Source organism: Drosophila erecta, unplaced genomic scaffold (assembly GCF_003286155.1).
Source record: "Drosophila erecta strain 14021-0224.00,06,07 unplaced genomic scaffold, DereRS2 tig00000283-arrow-arrow-pilon, whole genome shotgun sequence".
NCBI lineage: Eukaryota > Metazoa > Arthropoda > Insecta > Diptera > Drosophilidae > Drosophila > Drosophila erecta.
In genome coordinates, this window is record NW_020825217.1 from 1,043,644 (window position 1) to 1,060,374 (window position 16,731).

The 16,731-nt window shown below is 44.1% G+C and overlaps 1 protein-coding gene across 1 annotated transcript in view; it reads right to left on the reverse strand.

Moving 5' to 3' along the window:
• Positions 1-16,731, reverse strand: part of LOC113564648 (bromodomain-containing protein 4-like) — a 50,190-nt gene that overhangs the window by 13,822 nt on the left and 19,637 nt on the right. The window contains exon 3 of the mRNA XM_026983131.1: positions 11,332-11,384. Coding sequence (XP_026838932.1) covers positions 11,332-11,384 — 53 coding nt within the window. The remainder of the gene's footprint in view (positions 1-11,331; positions 11,385-16,731) is intronic.

Genomic DNA, 16,731 nt, shown 5'->3' on the forward strand with positions numbered 1-16,731 from the left:
AAACATTTCGAGTGTGCTGCAAATGGAGTGTTTTTTATTGCATTAACATAAATACATTAGAACGCCGGGGAATGGACTTGTGGGTTGTGCGGTTCCCAGCCAGATCAGGCAGATATACTCGAATGTATAGGAAAGGGTATGCACATGCCTGAGCCACCGACTTGTTGCCACTGCTTTTGGAGGGTGTAACATTTGCGGTTGAACTCGGCACGGCCACTTCTGCAGTTGGCCAACAGAGCGAACGGATTCGTTTTGGTGATACCAACACTAGATACCCAAAAAAAGAGGATACCCATTTGAATCACCATCAAACGCATTGATAGAGCCTGCCACAGTAGCTGTGAGCTCAGCTCATGTTTGTGTTTGCGGGCGGAAATTGTAATGACAGCTGGAACCTGTGATTTGGCCACTGCTCAAACAACGGCAGTCAAAAGCATCACATTCCACCATCCTCCCGTTGGCAATGAGTGAGCCAAGCCTTAAACTGTTATTGCTCTTGGCCAGTGCCAATAAAATGAAACTAAGAACTTTAAATGGCGAGGCGAATGCAATTTAATCAAGCCAACTGCAAATGAATGCACAGAGCAGCAGCATTTGCATGCCAACACAACAGCAACCGCAGCAGCAGCAGCAGCAGCAGCAGCAGCAACAGCAGCAGCAGAAACAATCAAAAAGTTTTTAAAACAAATTAAAACTTGACGACAAGGACTAGAAAGGGAGAAGGAAAAGGAGCAACTGGAGCAACTGGAGCGGCAGTGGCTTCTTCAAATTTATTATGCGGTCAATTGCAAGATGTCCAAAAACAAAAACGAGTGACCGGCACTGGGGACTGGCTGCAGCTTCATTAGCCATCCCGCAGAGACACAAAAGTTGGCCCGAGAAACTTGGGCTTCGTCTTAGGCGCGCTTAACTGTTTACTTCATTTGATTGAGCTATTAATTAAACGCAAAGTGCTCACGGTATTTGCTGCTTAAACAAAACTTGTAATTGCGAAGCAAAAACTTCTCTTCATGATTAATTCAAATTAATTGACAATGCAATTTATTACTTCTTTAGTAAGGCAGCATTTGGCATTTATTGAGCAAACAACTAAGGAAACCATCAGACTAAAAAGGGTTAAATCTCTGCTATTCCTCATAACGTATGTACACACTCGTATATTATTGGCCCTAAGCCGTAATTTGAAATGATTAAAGCAATAAATCTGGCAAAATGTACTTAAGCCCTTTCTGCATTCATTCACTACTCTTGGCTGTGGGAGAACATCCGCAGTTAATCGTAAAACTGCAATTGAATGGCGGACGCCCATTTTGGGGCAGCCACATCCCCAGCCCCGAAACGCAATCAAACGCGATGGAAACTTGCAGCACACAAGGCGGCGAAAACTTTTGGCTGAAGGCGGAGGGAAATTGGAAATTGCTCAGCTGCAGTTGCAAACAAACTTAAATCAAACTCATGACAAATGATGCGCGAATTTTTCACTCGCCTTTGTGGAGCTGCTAAAGAAATACAAATTATAAAACGCTGTGCTACGCAACCCCCCCCCGCCCAAAAAAGGGGCGTGGCAGCCGAGTGGGCAAGATGGCCTGAAACGCCAGCCAGCGCAGTCAAGGTTACGTTCAAGCTTAGGTTCAATTACCCCTCTTTTTTGTTATCGTTCCTCTCTTCTCTTTTTGGTCTGCTTCTGCTGTCTGCGCTGGTCAAAAAGGTTAAAGCCAAATTAGAAAACAAAGTCTTATGCCTGAGTGCACAGTCAAGGGTGCTTCCTCTTCGCTGCCCCTTCCGCCTCTTCCTCTTCTTCCCTTTTGGGCACACTGACAATGATGATGATAAGTTTGCCTCCCTGGTCACACTCGAAATGTGGCCATTACAGTGCAGCCAAATGTGTGGAAAAGGCCAATGTAGCAACGGCATGGCGTGGCAAAGAAATAATTGGATACATTTTCATATTAGGCCGCATGGCGAAACTAAACCAGTGATAGTTGGATGGGGCACGCTGAGTGCGGCAGAAAGGGTCGCGTTTAAGGAATTTTAACATGGTCCCGCAAGCTGGCGGGTGATAACAAAAAATGTTCGCTGATATGGTGCGTGGGTTGGGCTGCTCCGTGTGTTGCTCCCATAACCTGTCACTTTGGGTTGCGTGGCTGTCTTCTGGCGCCAATTAATCAATGGATCGATCGAGCGGCTCCGGCTCCGGCTCCGGTCATCGGACTGAGAAAGTCATTCGCCTTCTCCGTCATCGATCAGCGCGGCCTTTTGTCCCGCCAACGGGTTTTTCACAGACTCTTACATTGTAAACTCTTCTTTTGGACTGCAGACTGCGAAAGCGTTGACCAAAATTGACACGAGCCTCAGCATCGACTTTCGCCTCGAAATTCGAACCCGAATTTGCAAAGTTCAAGCGCCTTGGGGCGAAGCTATGATTGCACATGGCAAAATGTTAAAAACTAGGCTCCCATTTCTCAATTCACATTTCACATTTCAGATTTCAGATTTCTGTGATGGATAAGTGCATTTCACAAGCCATAAATTGCACTTTTATATTGATGAAACTCTGCTTTGGCCCCGTAGCCATATTGGGGTATGAATATTTAAGCGAGTTTCAGATTTTGCCCCAGAAGCTTGAGTTTGTAATCTCAGTAAAGCACACTGAGAAATCAAATATTTCATTTATCGTGTGTATGCCCTCGTATGCAAACACTCGAACATAGTAGCTATGCTTCAAAGTCAGCAACAAAAAGGGAATACAAATAATTCATTTAATTAATGGATAGTCCTTGAGTTCAGAAGTATTTGGCGCTTCAAAGCCCTTTTGACTACGGTCCAACTATTAAAGTGACCGATTTCATAAATCAAAAGAGCACTTTGGAAATAATTATCCCATTGAAACTGGCCATCTGCAACCGTTTTGCCAAGTGCAGCAGCAGATTATTGTTGATGTCACCGGCAGATGTGTTGGTAACAGAATTCTTCGTTTGCATTTGGAGAGTAATGTTTCCGAAACTTTATGTTGCTTTTCCCATCATCCAACCATGTGAAGCCTAATGAATATTTGCAAGGTGGCTCTGGTTTCTCGACAGTTGGGGAAATTGATCCTGTTGCAGAAGCGTAGTTTTGCGAGAGTCCAGTTCATCGAGCCTTTGGACTCGGATGAGCACTCTTCAAAAAGTTGGTCCCACAAACTTTATGCCTTCTCTGGTGCACAATGGACATCATTTGCAGCTGGCCCTGCATCTGCCAATCAATTGGCCAATGTCCCGAATGTAACACTCTGCTTGCGGTTCCAAGTTTGACTAACGAATCATTCAGTGTTCTCCGTTGCCCTTGGCGGCCACCCAATTCCGAATCCAATTCCGAATCCAATTCACGAATGCACTTCAAAGTTTTGCAATGAACTCTGCGCGCACCTGGGACACCTGAGCATGGTCACTCGATAGATGGCCGATGGTCAGTGGTCAGTGGCCAGTGGCCAGTGGCCAATCTGGCTTTTTTGATGGCGATCAGTTACCTGAAATCGCCACGCATCGCTTGACAAGTTCAAGTTTAATGGAAGCAGAAGCAAGGCGGCGATTCACGCGCTGTAAAAATCGCCAGCAAAACGCGCTGGGCCAACGGCATTTGTTAGAAAACCACTGACTTTGGCAACGTGTCAAGCCGGTTTTCGGTTTCACATGGCCACCGGTCAGCATTTTTGCAGCACGCGTCCCCCTCCAAAGCACACAGATACTGACACAGACTATTTGAAAAAGCAACACAGAAGACACAGATACGAACCCATACGAGCGCACATGGAAAGAGTGAGAGAAAAAAGAAAGAAAATCCGGTCCGGCCACGCTCAATAAAAATGTTAATTTGAACTGTAACAAGTTCAACAGCAGCAAAGCAGCAAAAGCAGCATAAACAAGATCAACAAATTGCAGTTTCACATTGTTGCAGCGGCATCTAATTGGATGAGTCGAAGCGCAGAAAGCTTTGATCTTCCTGTATTTCGAGGCAGAAAACCCCTGGGGAAAATCAGTAAACAATTCTGGCTTCTAAAGGATATCGGGATCGCTAAAGCATACATATATGTATATTCTATAGGGTTCGAAGCACTTTCTTTTAGCTGCTAGTTCTAGCTTAGGGAAACACGCTTATAATCTTTTTCACGACATCCAACCGATCAAACAGAAATCCAAGAAATCTCCATTGCCATCAACCGAATGGATCAGAATGGATCAGTCTTCAGAATTGATTTCGTTGCCCGAAATCAGCACATAATCAACCTAAACCCAACACCAATCTTATTCTCCCATTTCACAGCTAGCTGAACATCAGAGTTCAATGATCGTTGTGTTGAATATAATAGCTACGCGATATCAGGCATTCATTTGGGTCAGTAAATCGATAAAAGCACAACTTCATTATCGAGTCGAGTTCAATGAGCCATATCTTGCAGGTCTTGCCATGTTATACTCGAAAGCCCCAAGAACTTGAAAGACAGTTTGGAAATTTTAAGACAAGGCAGTTTCACTGCACACGCCACTAATGAGTTGAAAGTTTATTTTCAAGCCAACTAATCTGCCACAACAATCTGACCCTGAAGGGGTTCTACGCAAATGGTTCGTGTTATCAGATCAGTGGAATGAATGGATAAATGTTTAGATACACTTCGTAGTCTTGTTTTACCACCGAATGCAGTTCGAAATGGGAACGGATTGGATATGGCCACAGCGGCAACTATCGAAGCCTTGTGCGTGTGTGTCCGTCCATGGGCTTTGAAATCCCCAACCCGGACTCGTTCAATTATCTAGTTCAACTGGCCATTTCCGCCGCCCATTGAAGCTCCAACCGAAATAGCGAGAGTAAACAATAATCATAAATAATAATAATGCTTACGGTTTCCTCCTCGCTCTTCTCTATCGGGCATTCATCTTCTTTAGCTGCGTTTTATTGAACAAATAAACAAACATCGTAACAGTTCATATATCATCATCATCATCATCATCATCATCATTGATTATGCCTTCCGTATGTGCAGCATTTTCATAATCAATCAATCGGTTGGTCGAGTTAATCTGGGTTATACCGGGTCTACGGCATACAGTTAGTTACGGAAGCTGGAGACCAGACCAGCAGCTCTATTCTTCCATCGCGGAACACCACTAGGTGAGTGATTCCTTCTCGAACCCGAACTGAACTGCCTGCGGAACCGTACTCATCCGACGCAAATCTGGTTTTTAGAGCCGCATAAAGATCCCCAGAGTCGCCATGACTCAGTTTCATTTCGATGCGGAATGTACGCTGCTCACCAGCTATATATATGTATGTATATAGTATAGGTGGCTTCAGACGCGCAATTAGCATATTATTATTGATGAGTCCATGCCTCTCCCGTGCTGACTGCTTTTGCCTCTTGGCCAACGATTGCCTGAAACCGAAATTCAGGAGGCGGCCAGCCTACAGCCTGTAAGTGTGTTAATTTATGCCCGATTAATTGTCGACTTTGACAATAAAATATGTCGCACAGTGATTTCCGCAAGTCGCAAAGGTCGAGCAACTTTTACGCGACATTCCGTTTTCTAAAATGGAATCGCGCGGAATGCCGCTGTACGGCTTTATTTCGGTCGCATTGATTGTATCTTTTCAATTGGCGGGTAATTAGTTTGGGTACACGCACTGGAGTTGAGTTGCCTTGAGACACGCCCTCCACTCGAGTCGTGATTCCATCGTGATTCATTGCCGCCGGGTGCCGGGTGTTGGGGACACATTGCAGCCGGCCAAAGTAGCCAAAAGTGAGGCGTGACCTCGCAGCAGGTGCCGAAATTCAAAACAAATACATATGGCCCACGAATTCCAAGGGGCAGTGATTTTCCCAATCCCTGTCTCGATCTCCCACCACAAAGCTATGATGACGATGATGATGATGATGGCCAGCCGGAAATATCCCACAGACATCAAATTTGTGGGCTCCATCGTGTCCACCGTGTCCATCGTGTCCAGCAGCAATTTGTTGACACAACCCAACCGAAACTCCAAAGCAAACAGCAACCAACACGAAATTAAACAAAACAGCAAAACAGCAAAACAGCACAACAGCAAAACAACAAAACAACCAATAGCCGAAAGTGAAGGTGTTGCTCACTCGACCAAACACAACTAAAAATGTATATGATAATGGCTATAATGAAGCGTTTATGCAAATCAGCGTAAGCATTTCACCTCCACCCTCTTTTGTGCAACCTGGCTGCTCACCCACCGTCCAGCGGTCCATGGAAATAAGACATTAGCTTGATGCCACGCACATTTGAATGGCTGACGAAGTTGGTGGTCGCAGGAAAAGTGTTTAAACCATAGTGCTTACCATCAGAATGCCATCAGGCCTAAGAGAACCGTGTGCAGTTTGAAGGCAATTTCCCAATTTCCCTACTTGATGCATTCAAGTCGCTGCTAAAAGTGCTGCCATCCGTGGCAAGTTGAAGACTAGTGATGTGTGCACCTAATCCGAGGGCACAACTGCTGCAGATTTCGCCACTGTGCATCGGGCAGACTCAACGAGCTGTCCGCACCTCAATTTCAACTTTTGATTGCACTGCATCAAATTGATTTCTGGCATCTTCATCTCCGCCATCAGCTGGAGCATCATCATCATCATAATCATCGTCTTAGGACATGTTTTGTTGTTTCTGTTATTAGCGCGCATGATTGGCATTTCTGCTTCTTCCGCTTGATTTTGATTTCTTTCAACTGGCGCGCTCGCCAGTTTATTTATTTACTTTGATTACGTCACATAGAAATGTACAAATAAAGCAAACTGCAGCTGTCTCCGCCGAAAATTGATTTGAGTCATTTGACCGCTTCCGATTTTCAGCGGTTACATCTTGCCGTCATTCCGGGCAGCATTGCGCAATTACCACAAAAAGTGACTTGCCACAAAAGTTGCCAAAATCTTTTCTCTTTCGTCGCCAAACTCAAACATCTTTGTATCTATGTACAATATATGTATATTATGGACGTGGAGTACACGTACATGCATGGCTGGGAAAATATCAGCCAGACATTTACATTCACTTTTCTTGCCACATTTCGCGGCAAATGGAGGCAATATTTCGGCACATGCCACGATCGCTTATAAAAACGCAAATGGCGTGGGCCGTCGATTGCCAAACTGTGTTTCCATTGTGTTTCCACCAGGCTTTTGGATTCCCGCTCAATTTTATGGTAAGCCTTTCCATTTTGGCTGCTAATTAAGGACGACTCTGTGGGAATCGATTGGCAATTGAAGTTCAATCGCATTTCAGCTAGATTTACTTACTACAAAAGTAGATACTATCCATTAGATTGAAATCCGAGCAATGCCTTAGGGAAAACTCGCCGCATTTCTTTTTCCGATCTGTTCACTGGTCATATAGTTCAACAGTTCGCAGTAGCAAAAAGCGGGCAATTCTTCCCATTGCCACTTTTTCAAGAGTTGTTCTTTTCAGGTGTTGTACGTACGATGATGCTGTTCTTTTTCTCCAGTGGTGTTCTTATCGTGGGTGTTTTTATCTGCGTTGTGTTTGTTGTTGGGCGGAAGTGGCTCGTTGGCAAGGCGCGCTTTGTATTTCGCATATGTACATACATATGTGCGCGGCCTTTTCAAAAGTATTTTTCACACTTGTGAAAATTAAAACTTAACTGAACATTTTATTGTTCTGTTGTTGCTGCTTCTGTGTTGTTGCTGCCGCTTTTTATTGTTTTAATTACACGCGTTTTTCCGCGCATTGTTTCAATGACCGTCACGCGCCGCAAGCCTTTCCCCCTGTCGTTTTCCCCGCACAAATTGTTGTTGCCGCCGTTTGTTTGCAAAATGAAGTGGTCATATCTGCGCCCGCCTGCCTGCTTCCCGCCTCTTTTGCCCCAACCCCTCACCCCTCACCACTCACCCCTCGGGGCATTAATGATAATTTCAAAATGACATAAACGCAACTCCCAATTCGCATTTCGCCAGCTTCATAGAGATGGACCCACGAAGTACAATTAATCGAGAAAAATTGAACACAAGATTTTCCCGAATGAAAATGCTAAAGAATATGTACATTTGGTGACAGCACTTTTCCGTCTCTGCGTTGCGAGCACCTTTGAAAAGTAGTACAATTTTAAAAATTAAGAACTTGTAAGTATTCCTTCCATCTCTGAGAACCGTCATCAATGAACTCGCAGGCCGCAGTCCACTTTGCAGTTCGCATTTCGCATTTCGCATTTCGCAGTTTGCAGTTCGCAATCCGCGATTCACAGTTCGCGTTCGGGCAACCCCAAAGATAAATGAAATAAATGAATGACCGCCTTCCCCGCCCCTCGCGTGGCTCGTGAGTTTTAATGCCTTAATGAAAAATGCATTTTTAATTATTTTTTGTTCATTTACAGGCAACTTTACGGTGGCCGCCGACAAGTTAAGTTGGCTTACGCGTCGTATGGGTAATTTATAGAGCTTGATTTTCATTTCGAGCGTAGTCAAGCGTAGTTTAGACTTGCAATGACCAACTGTTAGTGGGAGCTATCCCTCACTTGCTTTCAGCCTCTGCTTTTTTCTTGCAGTGCATGGGATGCAGGTGGAAACCGTTAGTTTCGGCTCGAGTTTCCCTGCCAGCGACAGCAACAACAACTTATCCAATGGGAAAACCAAGCGGCGTCGAGGACAAATATCGTATTTCATCATTTGTTTAAGCCAAGCCATTGATTTGCTCAGGTAGCAAAGGCATACACTGCGCGAAACGAGCGTGTCTCGCCAACTTGGACGAGCACCCACAGCTAAGGGAATGTGCGCTTTTGGACCAGCGTTTGTCGCAGTGTAGCCGCCAAGGCGAGTGCAAGAGCAAGGCTTGTCATTCATTAGGATAGCATGTCATTCATTAGCCCATAGCCAACCCTTGCGGATTCAGTGACTGCACCCAGTTAACTGTTACCGGCTACCAGTTGCCAGTTACCAGTCACCAGTTACGAGTTGCAGCTCGGGGGCGGGAGGCAGGGGAGGAGCAGAGACACTGGCGACAATGACAACCAAATACGGCGGAAGCAACGCGATTTCGATGTCATCGGGTTTCAAACCAATTTGCCTTTGCCTCACTTAAGACGCAGTGGCGAGCGAGTGCGAGCGAGAGGGCTGCCGAGAAAGAGAGGCAAGATGACAAAATGGAACATGCTCTCAAATTATTAACTCCGATATCGAAACGTGGGAAGAAACCACGAGCAAATCTATCAGATATACAACATGATGTGGGCCAGATGATATTTTCCCATCGCCCATATTTTTGTCTCTTTATCTTTTAATTGTTATTTTTATTTCTATCTTTATCGCCGAGCCCCAAATAAAGTTGAACTGAGACTAAGCCGAAAACGCGGTCGTATCGAATCTTTTGCACGGACTGCTGTTGCCCAAGTGCAGCGTGATTGAAATTACCTGTAATGGGCAGTGCATGTAATTGTGACATTGTCGGGCCAATGAAACGTATCAGACGCATCGAAGTGATAAGCAACTTGCAACAGAGCACGTTGTTGTTGTTGCTCAGCCAACCGAATGGAAGTGACGTCGCCAGTTTTTCATGTCAGCCGAACGACGAACAGTAGGAGAAAATGGAAATGGAAATGAAAATGAAAGTTTCAATTACAAATTGTTCGCACTGGGTCGGCTGAATTTTGCTTTGGTGGCCGCATGGAAAAGCGAAAAGCCGGCAGGGCACTTAATTACTGGTTTTTCCGCTTCACTAAACGCGACATGATTTTATTTTGAAGGTGAATGACGCCGGCTTTCTGATGTGCGGCTTTCTGTCAATAGTTTTCAAAGAGCGACTGAATGCGAATGGAAAGCATTTCGGCACTGAGTTTCAGTACCAACTAGTAGTTGGTCATCAAGCAGAACACCAACTCATCGTTTCGTACATGGAGAAGAGGTTTTTCCATCAGACTCTAAAGATACAGCGGAACTTCATTTGGCCAGTAAGACTGTAGGATTCCAGCTCATCTAGCCAGAAGGCCCGGCAATTAGTTAAATAAAGGCCGCGCAGTATTCAATGCAAACAATTTGCCTAACTCATTGTGGGAATCAATCGGCTGCTTAGATTCAAGGCCGTTCGTCTAATGGGAGTCGAAGTTGAGATCGCTAAAACTCACAGAGGCACGCAATAAAACATTGTAGGAATGGGGAGAAAACACAAAACTGGCAAGTAAGCCGCTTGTAGTTAACGACAATTTGTTGACATTTTCGCGGGCAACTCGGCGGGTTTAATTTCAAAAGGCCAAGCATGACTGCCATTCGAGATGCCAATCTTGTGGATTGGTTTCCCTATTTTCGGGGATTGCATTGCCATTCTTTTCGCTAATGACAATCGCAAATGTCTTGCGAAGGCCTTTCCACGCCCGCCCTCTGGATTTCCATTTCCATTCCTGTCCTGTCGTCTGTTTTCCAATATTTGTCCTGAACGAGACACTAAAGTGAATTATTAGTTGTGCAAATGATTGCACAGTTGACTTTGCACAGTGTCTCTCTCTCTCTTTCGACGAGAATTTAGCCAACAGCTTGTGGCAATATTTGGTCAGCGTAATGGCAGCAGACCGGGGAGGGGAAGCAGTCGGGGGCAGATTTTCCGTGGAAAGGTCATGGGCTCTGGTAAGCCCATTCTTATTTGCTATTGAACTTTAAGTTTGCCGTAGCTTTGTACGTTGCCTGAATTTGTTTATACGGTGGCATATTAAATCAAAGGGTGCATTGCAATGCGGTGCAATGACACACCCCCAGCTTTGAATGGTGACCCCAATCCCCACATCCACGCAAAGTGACGCATCGCCATCGTCAGCGGAGCGGAGCTCTGATAAAAGAGGGGCGACAGCTCCTAAGTGGAGGAATCAAAGTGTTGTGTTTTAACGTCGCCACACAGTGGAATGCTGGTGATGATTTTAGTGACGTTGACGATGAGGCTTGGCACATTCCAAAGCCCTGACCAGACCCCATCACCCCCGTTAGCGTTGCATCCAGCAGGGGGTATTTCCATGGGGCTAACCAGCCAGTCCATCTGTCTATGAAAGCGAGGCATCTATTTGCATTTACTTCCTTTGGTACCCCAGCCCCTGTCTGTCTTCCCACTATTTTCCATTTTTGAGCTCAGCGGGCGGTGGTCGAGTAACAGACATTCATTTTGGTTTATAGGTAAGCCTGCCTGGCACCCCAACCCCAACCCGAACTCCAACTCCAACCCCAACCCAAACCGAAACCCAAACCCTCCGACGTCCACACCCAACTGAGCCGGAAAGCAATTTAGTTTAGGGGTACCAGCCATGCCTTTTATAAATGCATTTCACACTCTATTTTGCACTCACCATTTAAATTCGGAACATTGGATATATGGTCCAGGCTGCAGCTCCCGTGTTGGCTGCAAAAGAAGAGAGGAAGAGGTTTTAGTTATAGTTGAATAGGCACACAAAATACACTCGTACATATGTACGTTGAAGTTATGGGCATTGGCAACTATAGAAATATACAAATTCCACGTTGTTTTCCACTTCGGTAATCTTAATCATTTCATCTTTATGACCTGATTACCCTGCACACTGCTAATCGCTCCCATCGCTAAGTAGTTGACCTTTCTACGCCCAATTTGCATGCCCATCACGTCGATTTTTGTTTTACTTCTAACTAAAAACAGGTGACGAAATGCGCCAGTGGTGCCAAGAATGCGAATGAGCATCTCCCACCAGAGTACAAAACTCCAACTCATTATTATTTGTGGTTCGGGTTCGGTTCCCTTCATTTTTGGTTCATGACCCAGAAATGGGGAACGATCTTTTCCTGGACAATGTACAAGTATCTTGGTCGCGGTTTCGTCGCTCGTGAAACGTGGAACGTGAAATGTACGTGCGGTCATCTGTTATGATTCTCAGACACTTGGCCTACAAAGTGCGGGGAATATCTATATGCGAGTATATGCGTTTTGTTCTTTGGTCTACGGGCCAACTCGAAACCAACTCCAACTCCAACTCCAACTCGAAAACCAAGTCCATTGTTTATGTGCGTGCGCTTTGCTTAAATGTCAATTATTTCACGCTTATTAGATTTTTTATGGCCTTCATCACGAGACGACGGAATGATGATAATGATGATGATGATGCGAGAAAGCAGCCGAAGAAAAGGAGAGTCGCAGCGAAAAGCCAAAGTTCCACATATTGTAGTAGCTACTCCACATACTCGCATAGTACAACTGTCACCGTAAAAATAAAAGTAAAGCGTCGCTCTTTTTTATTTTATTTTTATGGCTTTTTAATGCGATCCTAACGCGCGTGTGTGACAAAGATCTGGCATCAAAACGAGGCAAATAAATCCAGAAGAATGAGACAGCCTTCGATTCAAGAGATGCAAGAGTGACAGTGACAGTTTTCTTCGCCGTCTAGACGTCGACAATAATGACCAGGCTGGCTTTTAAATCGGATCAAGTGGGTCAGTTGATCTACAGAGGTGCGTGAGAATCTCTCTGCCAGAAGTATCTGATCATGATCATAAGAAAACAATCCTTGAAATAGATGAGCAGGCGTTACTTAACTTTTACGGAATCTAGGAGGGTTTGGGATTCGCCAACTAGCTAGAAATTAGTTGTAACGATCTTTGTTTCAATTTTCCTGTGGCTCAATTTCCCGCTTCAACCGTTTACAATTTCCACGCGTTTTCCGCAGATACAATAAAGAAATTTTCAACAATAAACTACAACGAGTTCTCTGGACAGCAGCAGGGACTATATAACTTTGTTCCGCCAACGTAACGACATTTTGTACGACCCCATTTCCAAAGTCGTAATAATTTCATGAAAAACGCAGCGAAGTCGCCTGCATTTTGGTTTTCACTTGGGGGCGGGCCAAAAACTAGAGGGGAATAATGCGCCAGTAAAAGGTATTTTAACGCTGGAATGCCTCCTTTTCCAACCCGCCCCCGTCCCCGTCCCCCTCCCCCTCCTCTTCAGATGTCGGGAAATGAGTCGGAGGAGTTTTCCTCTTCGGCTGCTTTGTCATGAAAAATAACTTCGCTTCGTTGAAATGACAGTCACGATTTTGTATTTTTTCGCTCTTTTCCTTGGTTTTTTATGTGTCTTCTTTTTCTACAATTTTTTATCCCCCTGCCCCACGTTGTCTTTTTTTAATGATTTTCATTCTTCATTTCTTGTTCTTTTTTGATCTGTGTACCAGACTAAATGAAAGATGATGAATTTATTAAATTCCCTGTCTCTGTAGGACATGAGTGAAGGCTTGGGAAAATGGGTTGCAAAATTACGTTGCCCAGCAACTTCGTCCGAAAAATGTCAACGAAATGCCAAGGTAGACTCTGCCGAGTTTTGATAGAAACAAATGTGGCTTTAACGCATGCTTCCCAATTCACTTGATGGTGCATTTGGTCAGTAAATAGTTTCCCTACAATTTCTCCCTGCATTTAACTGAATTTATTCATTGTGCTTTGACTTAATTACACTTTTACCTCATATGTGCAATTTGCAGCATTTACAGTGCAGTCGATAACAAAATACATTCAGCATGTGAACGATATGCTGTGCTTTTGTCAACAAGTTACTTAATTGTGTTAGGGCACTAAAATATTTAAAAATACTTTGCCTTGTTAAGTGGTAATATTGTCAAAGGTTTTTATCGTTTCATTAGTGATTTATACTGCAAATATAAGTTTACTTATTTTAATTCTCTTGATCCTCACTTTGCCCCGCACCGAACAGAGGAAAACCAGAATAAAATACTTTGTTCCGTTTCCCCTGTTTCTTGCACAAAAATTCTTTTCAAACAATTTTTCTTTTCTGCCCCCCGGAAAACTCTTGGTAAACTGCGGTGGCTAATAAAGAATGTAAATGGAGCAAATTGCTTGGCCGAAAGGTGAAATTTCATAAATTTAGTGAAAGGGAAACGAGCGGAATGCTGGAAAAGCGCGGAAAAGCACGTGAAGAAAACCCATCGGGCGGAGGAACTTTATTTCAACAAAACTTGGCCAACAATCGTAAAAATTGCCATGTCATTAATCTGAAGGCCCTTCCCAATCTTCGTCCGACATTTTTGGAGGCCTCACAGTTTGTAGTTCCAAAAAGGTGCCACGCCCCTTTCGTGGGGCGTTACTAAAAAATGTTTAAGCGTAATTGTTTGACGACTTCTTTATACAGCAGTCCTTCACCCTTTCGGGTGCATGCTTCATACTAAAACATGATTTATAATGAAACGGATTTACAATAAACATCTGGTTTTTAATCAAATGTAAAACACGGACAACCAACTTATTATTGCAGTGTATTACGTAATTGGTTATCTGTATCGGCAGCGTTCAACTTTTTCTTCTGGAGACATTTTTCGTCGTGATTCCATTGGTCTGAATGGCATTTTGCTCTCCATGGCGCTGATGTTTGGCGACGTCCCAAGAAAAAATCGAAATCGGAATCGGAACTGAATACCTACCGCTGCTGTGAAACGTTTTTTAATGGCCGAAATATTAAAATAAAAGGTGATACCTCTCCGCCGTTTGCCCACCTTTTCCCATTTTCCGCTTCGAATAATATGAATGCCTTTCGAGCGGCCTTTTGTTTATGGTCAAATATACATTTTTTTCTGTTCCCCCTTTTGTGTTTGTTTTTTATGGGCGGTCTTATGACACTTTTTTTTTTTGTTTTGGCCCGGGAGCGTTTGCTTTTCTTTAATGAAAAATTAAATTAATGAACGCACATTTGTGGGGCTCCTTATATTTTTGTCTCTTCCCTCTGCCGCTGCGCAAAGTTCTGGCAGGCAAATTAATTTGGCAATTGCAATAAAACTTTCGCAGCGGCAGATTTGGCCCATTATTCTTGGCTAAAAAGATCGTTCCTAGCGCTAGTCGCCATGTCCAGCTTATAACCAAAGCCATTAGGTAAATTGGCCTAAAGTTTGCCCCCTTCTCGGACTCGTTAAAGAGGTTGGAGTAGAGAATGTGAAGGTAGGAAACCTAACACCCGCCTAATTGGGTGCCTGGATCCGATTTCCCGGATGAGAAACTTTAAGGCAGCCTCTTAAGAAGGAGCAGATTGTTGCAATGAGCAATAATTGCACTATGACACGACCCTCAGACCCAGCTAAAGGAATCATCCTGCTGAAAAATCCACCCCTGGGATGAAAAGACAATGGACAATGGTCCTGCTGCACACCTCTTTCTCCACACTAATAAATCCTTGTCACAATATTCCTTTGTTTGGCCATCTTTTTTCACTTGAGCTGCGCAGGGGGTAGGGTATCATCATCCTTTTCGAATGTACAGCGCAATAATTCAAAACACATTCGCTGACTGACAGACAGAAACAGAAGGATACGGACTCCTAGTGGCGGAAAGGGATGGTGGGGAGATGATGGAGGTCCTGCCGGCACGCAAAATCAGCAGCACCACAAACAATAGGCCACATTCAGTCCAATCCCATTCCCATTCCATATCGTATTATCTCCTGACAGCCAATTCGCGCCATATGAGCCCGATTACTCAAAATAGCCAGACTAGATAGTTGGATAACTTTATAATGTGGACTAGAAGGCTTTGCAATGTTTCTGACTAAAATGAAATAATATTTTGAATAATATTTTCATATTCCTAAAAGCGAGCCCTGAGATACTTTTACTTTTATTTGGTCCTGTGAATTTCCGCCTTTTCCTTTTCGCTCATCCCGCTCCTGTCTTGTGTCTTTGAGAACACAAAAAAGATATACCATTATATATTTGCTTAGACTTATACATATATATGTAAATGCATATATGTATTTATATGTATCTGCAGCACTGTGAGTACTTCTGTCTTTCAGCAATGCCTCTGTGCTTAATTCCATTTTCATTTCAATTTTCATTTGCGGACAACAGGAAGCAGCGGCAGCGAGGATGTTTTGTTTGGGTTTTCAATGGCAGGTGGCTCCATTGGCACACATCACTCCCTGCGATCCCCAACCATATGCACTTTTCCGCTTTTCCATCGAGTTGCCCCGGGAAATGGGTCAAAGTAATTTAATTGGCAAGAAAATAGGATGCTGGGGCTCATTACAGCGTATGGCTACTGTAATCGCAGACTTTTATTTGAGTCCCCTTTCAGCAAGCCACAGTGGAAAATAATACCAACGATCCGTTGAATTCTGTACTTACCCTGGACTGGGAGGACTCCCCTCCGGGCCCAAAGGTTCAGTCTCTGCCGAGCAGCATCGTTTTCCTGCCCTCGTAAATCACAGCGAGGTGTGAAATTAAAAATAGTTTTTTCTGACATCTAAATGCGATTGTCAGTCATCTCGCCCCTTAAACGCAGGCGTGGGCGCCATCGAAAATGAATTTATGGCATGCCAGCTTGGAAATATAACCGAACACAACACATCATTCAATTGGGATTCGGATTCACATTCCCGAGCGTTTTCAAGACACTCATTAATATGTGATTGTTGCAAAGGGGCGTTGCTGGTTGTCGACGATATAAATGGAAGTATCCATCCAGAAATACGTTTTCAAATTAATTGAAATCTTGCATCTTAATCGTGATTAAGGCGTGAGATGGTTTGAAATACTAGGGTATACGGGCTTCGTCGCTCCGGAGTTTGCTATTTTGGTTTCTGGTTACATAATCAAGTTGATATTCTGTTCGTACCAACCGCGTGTCTCAACGACGAGCTCTCTTTGAAGCTGAGTATCTGCGTATTCATCACATTTGTGAGTCATAAGTGCCGCAACTTCCGCCTGGGAGGGTTCAAG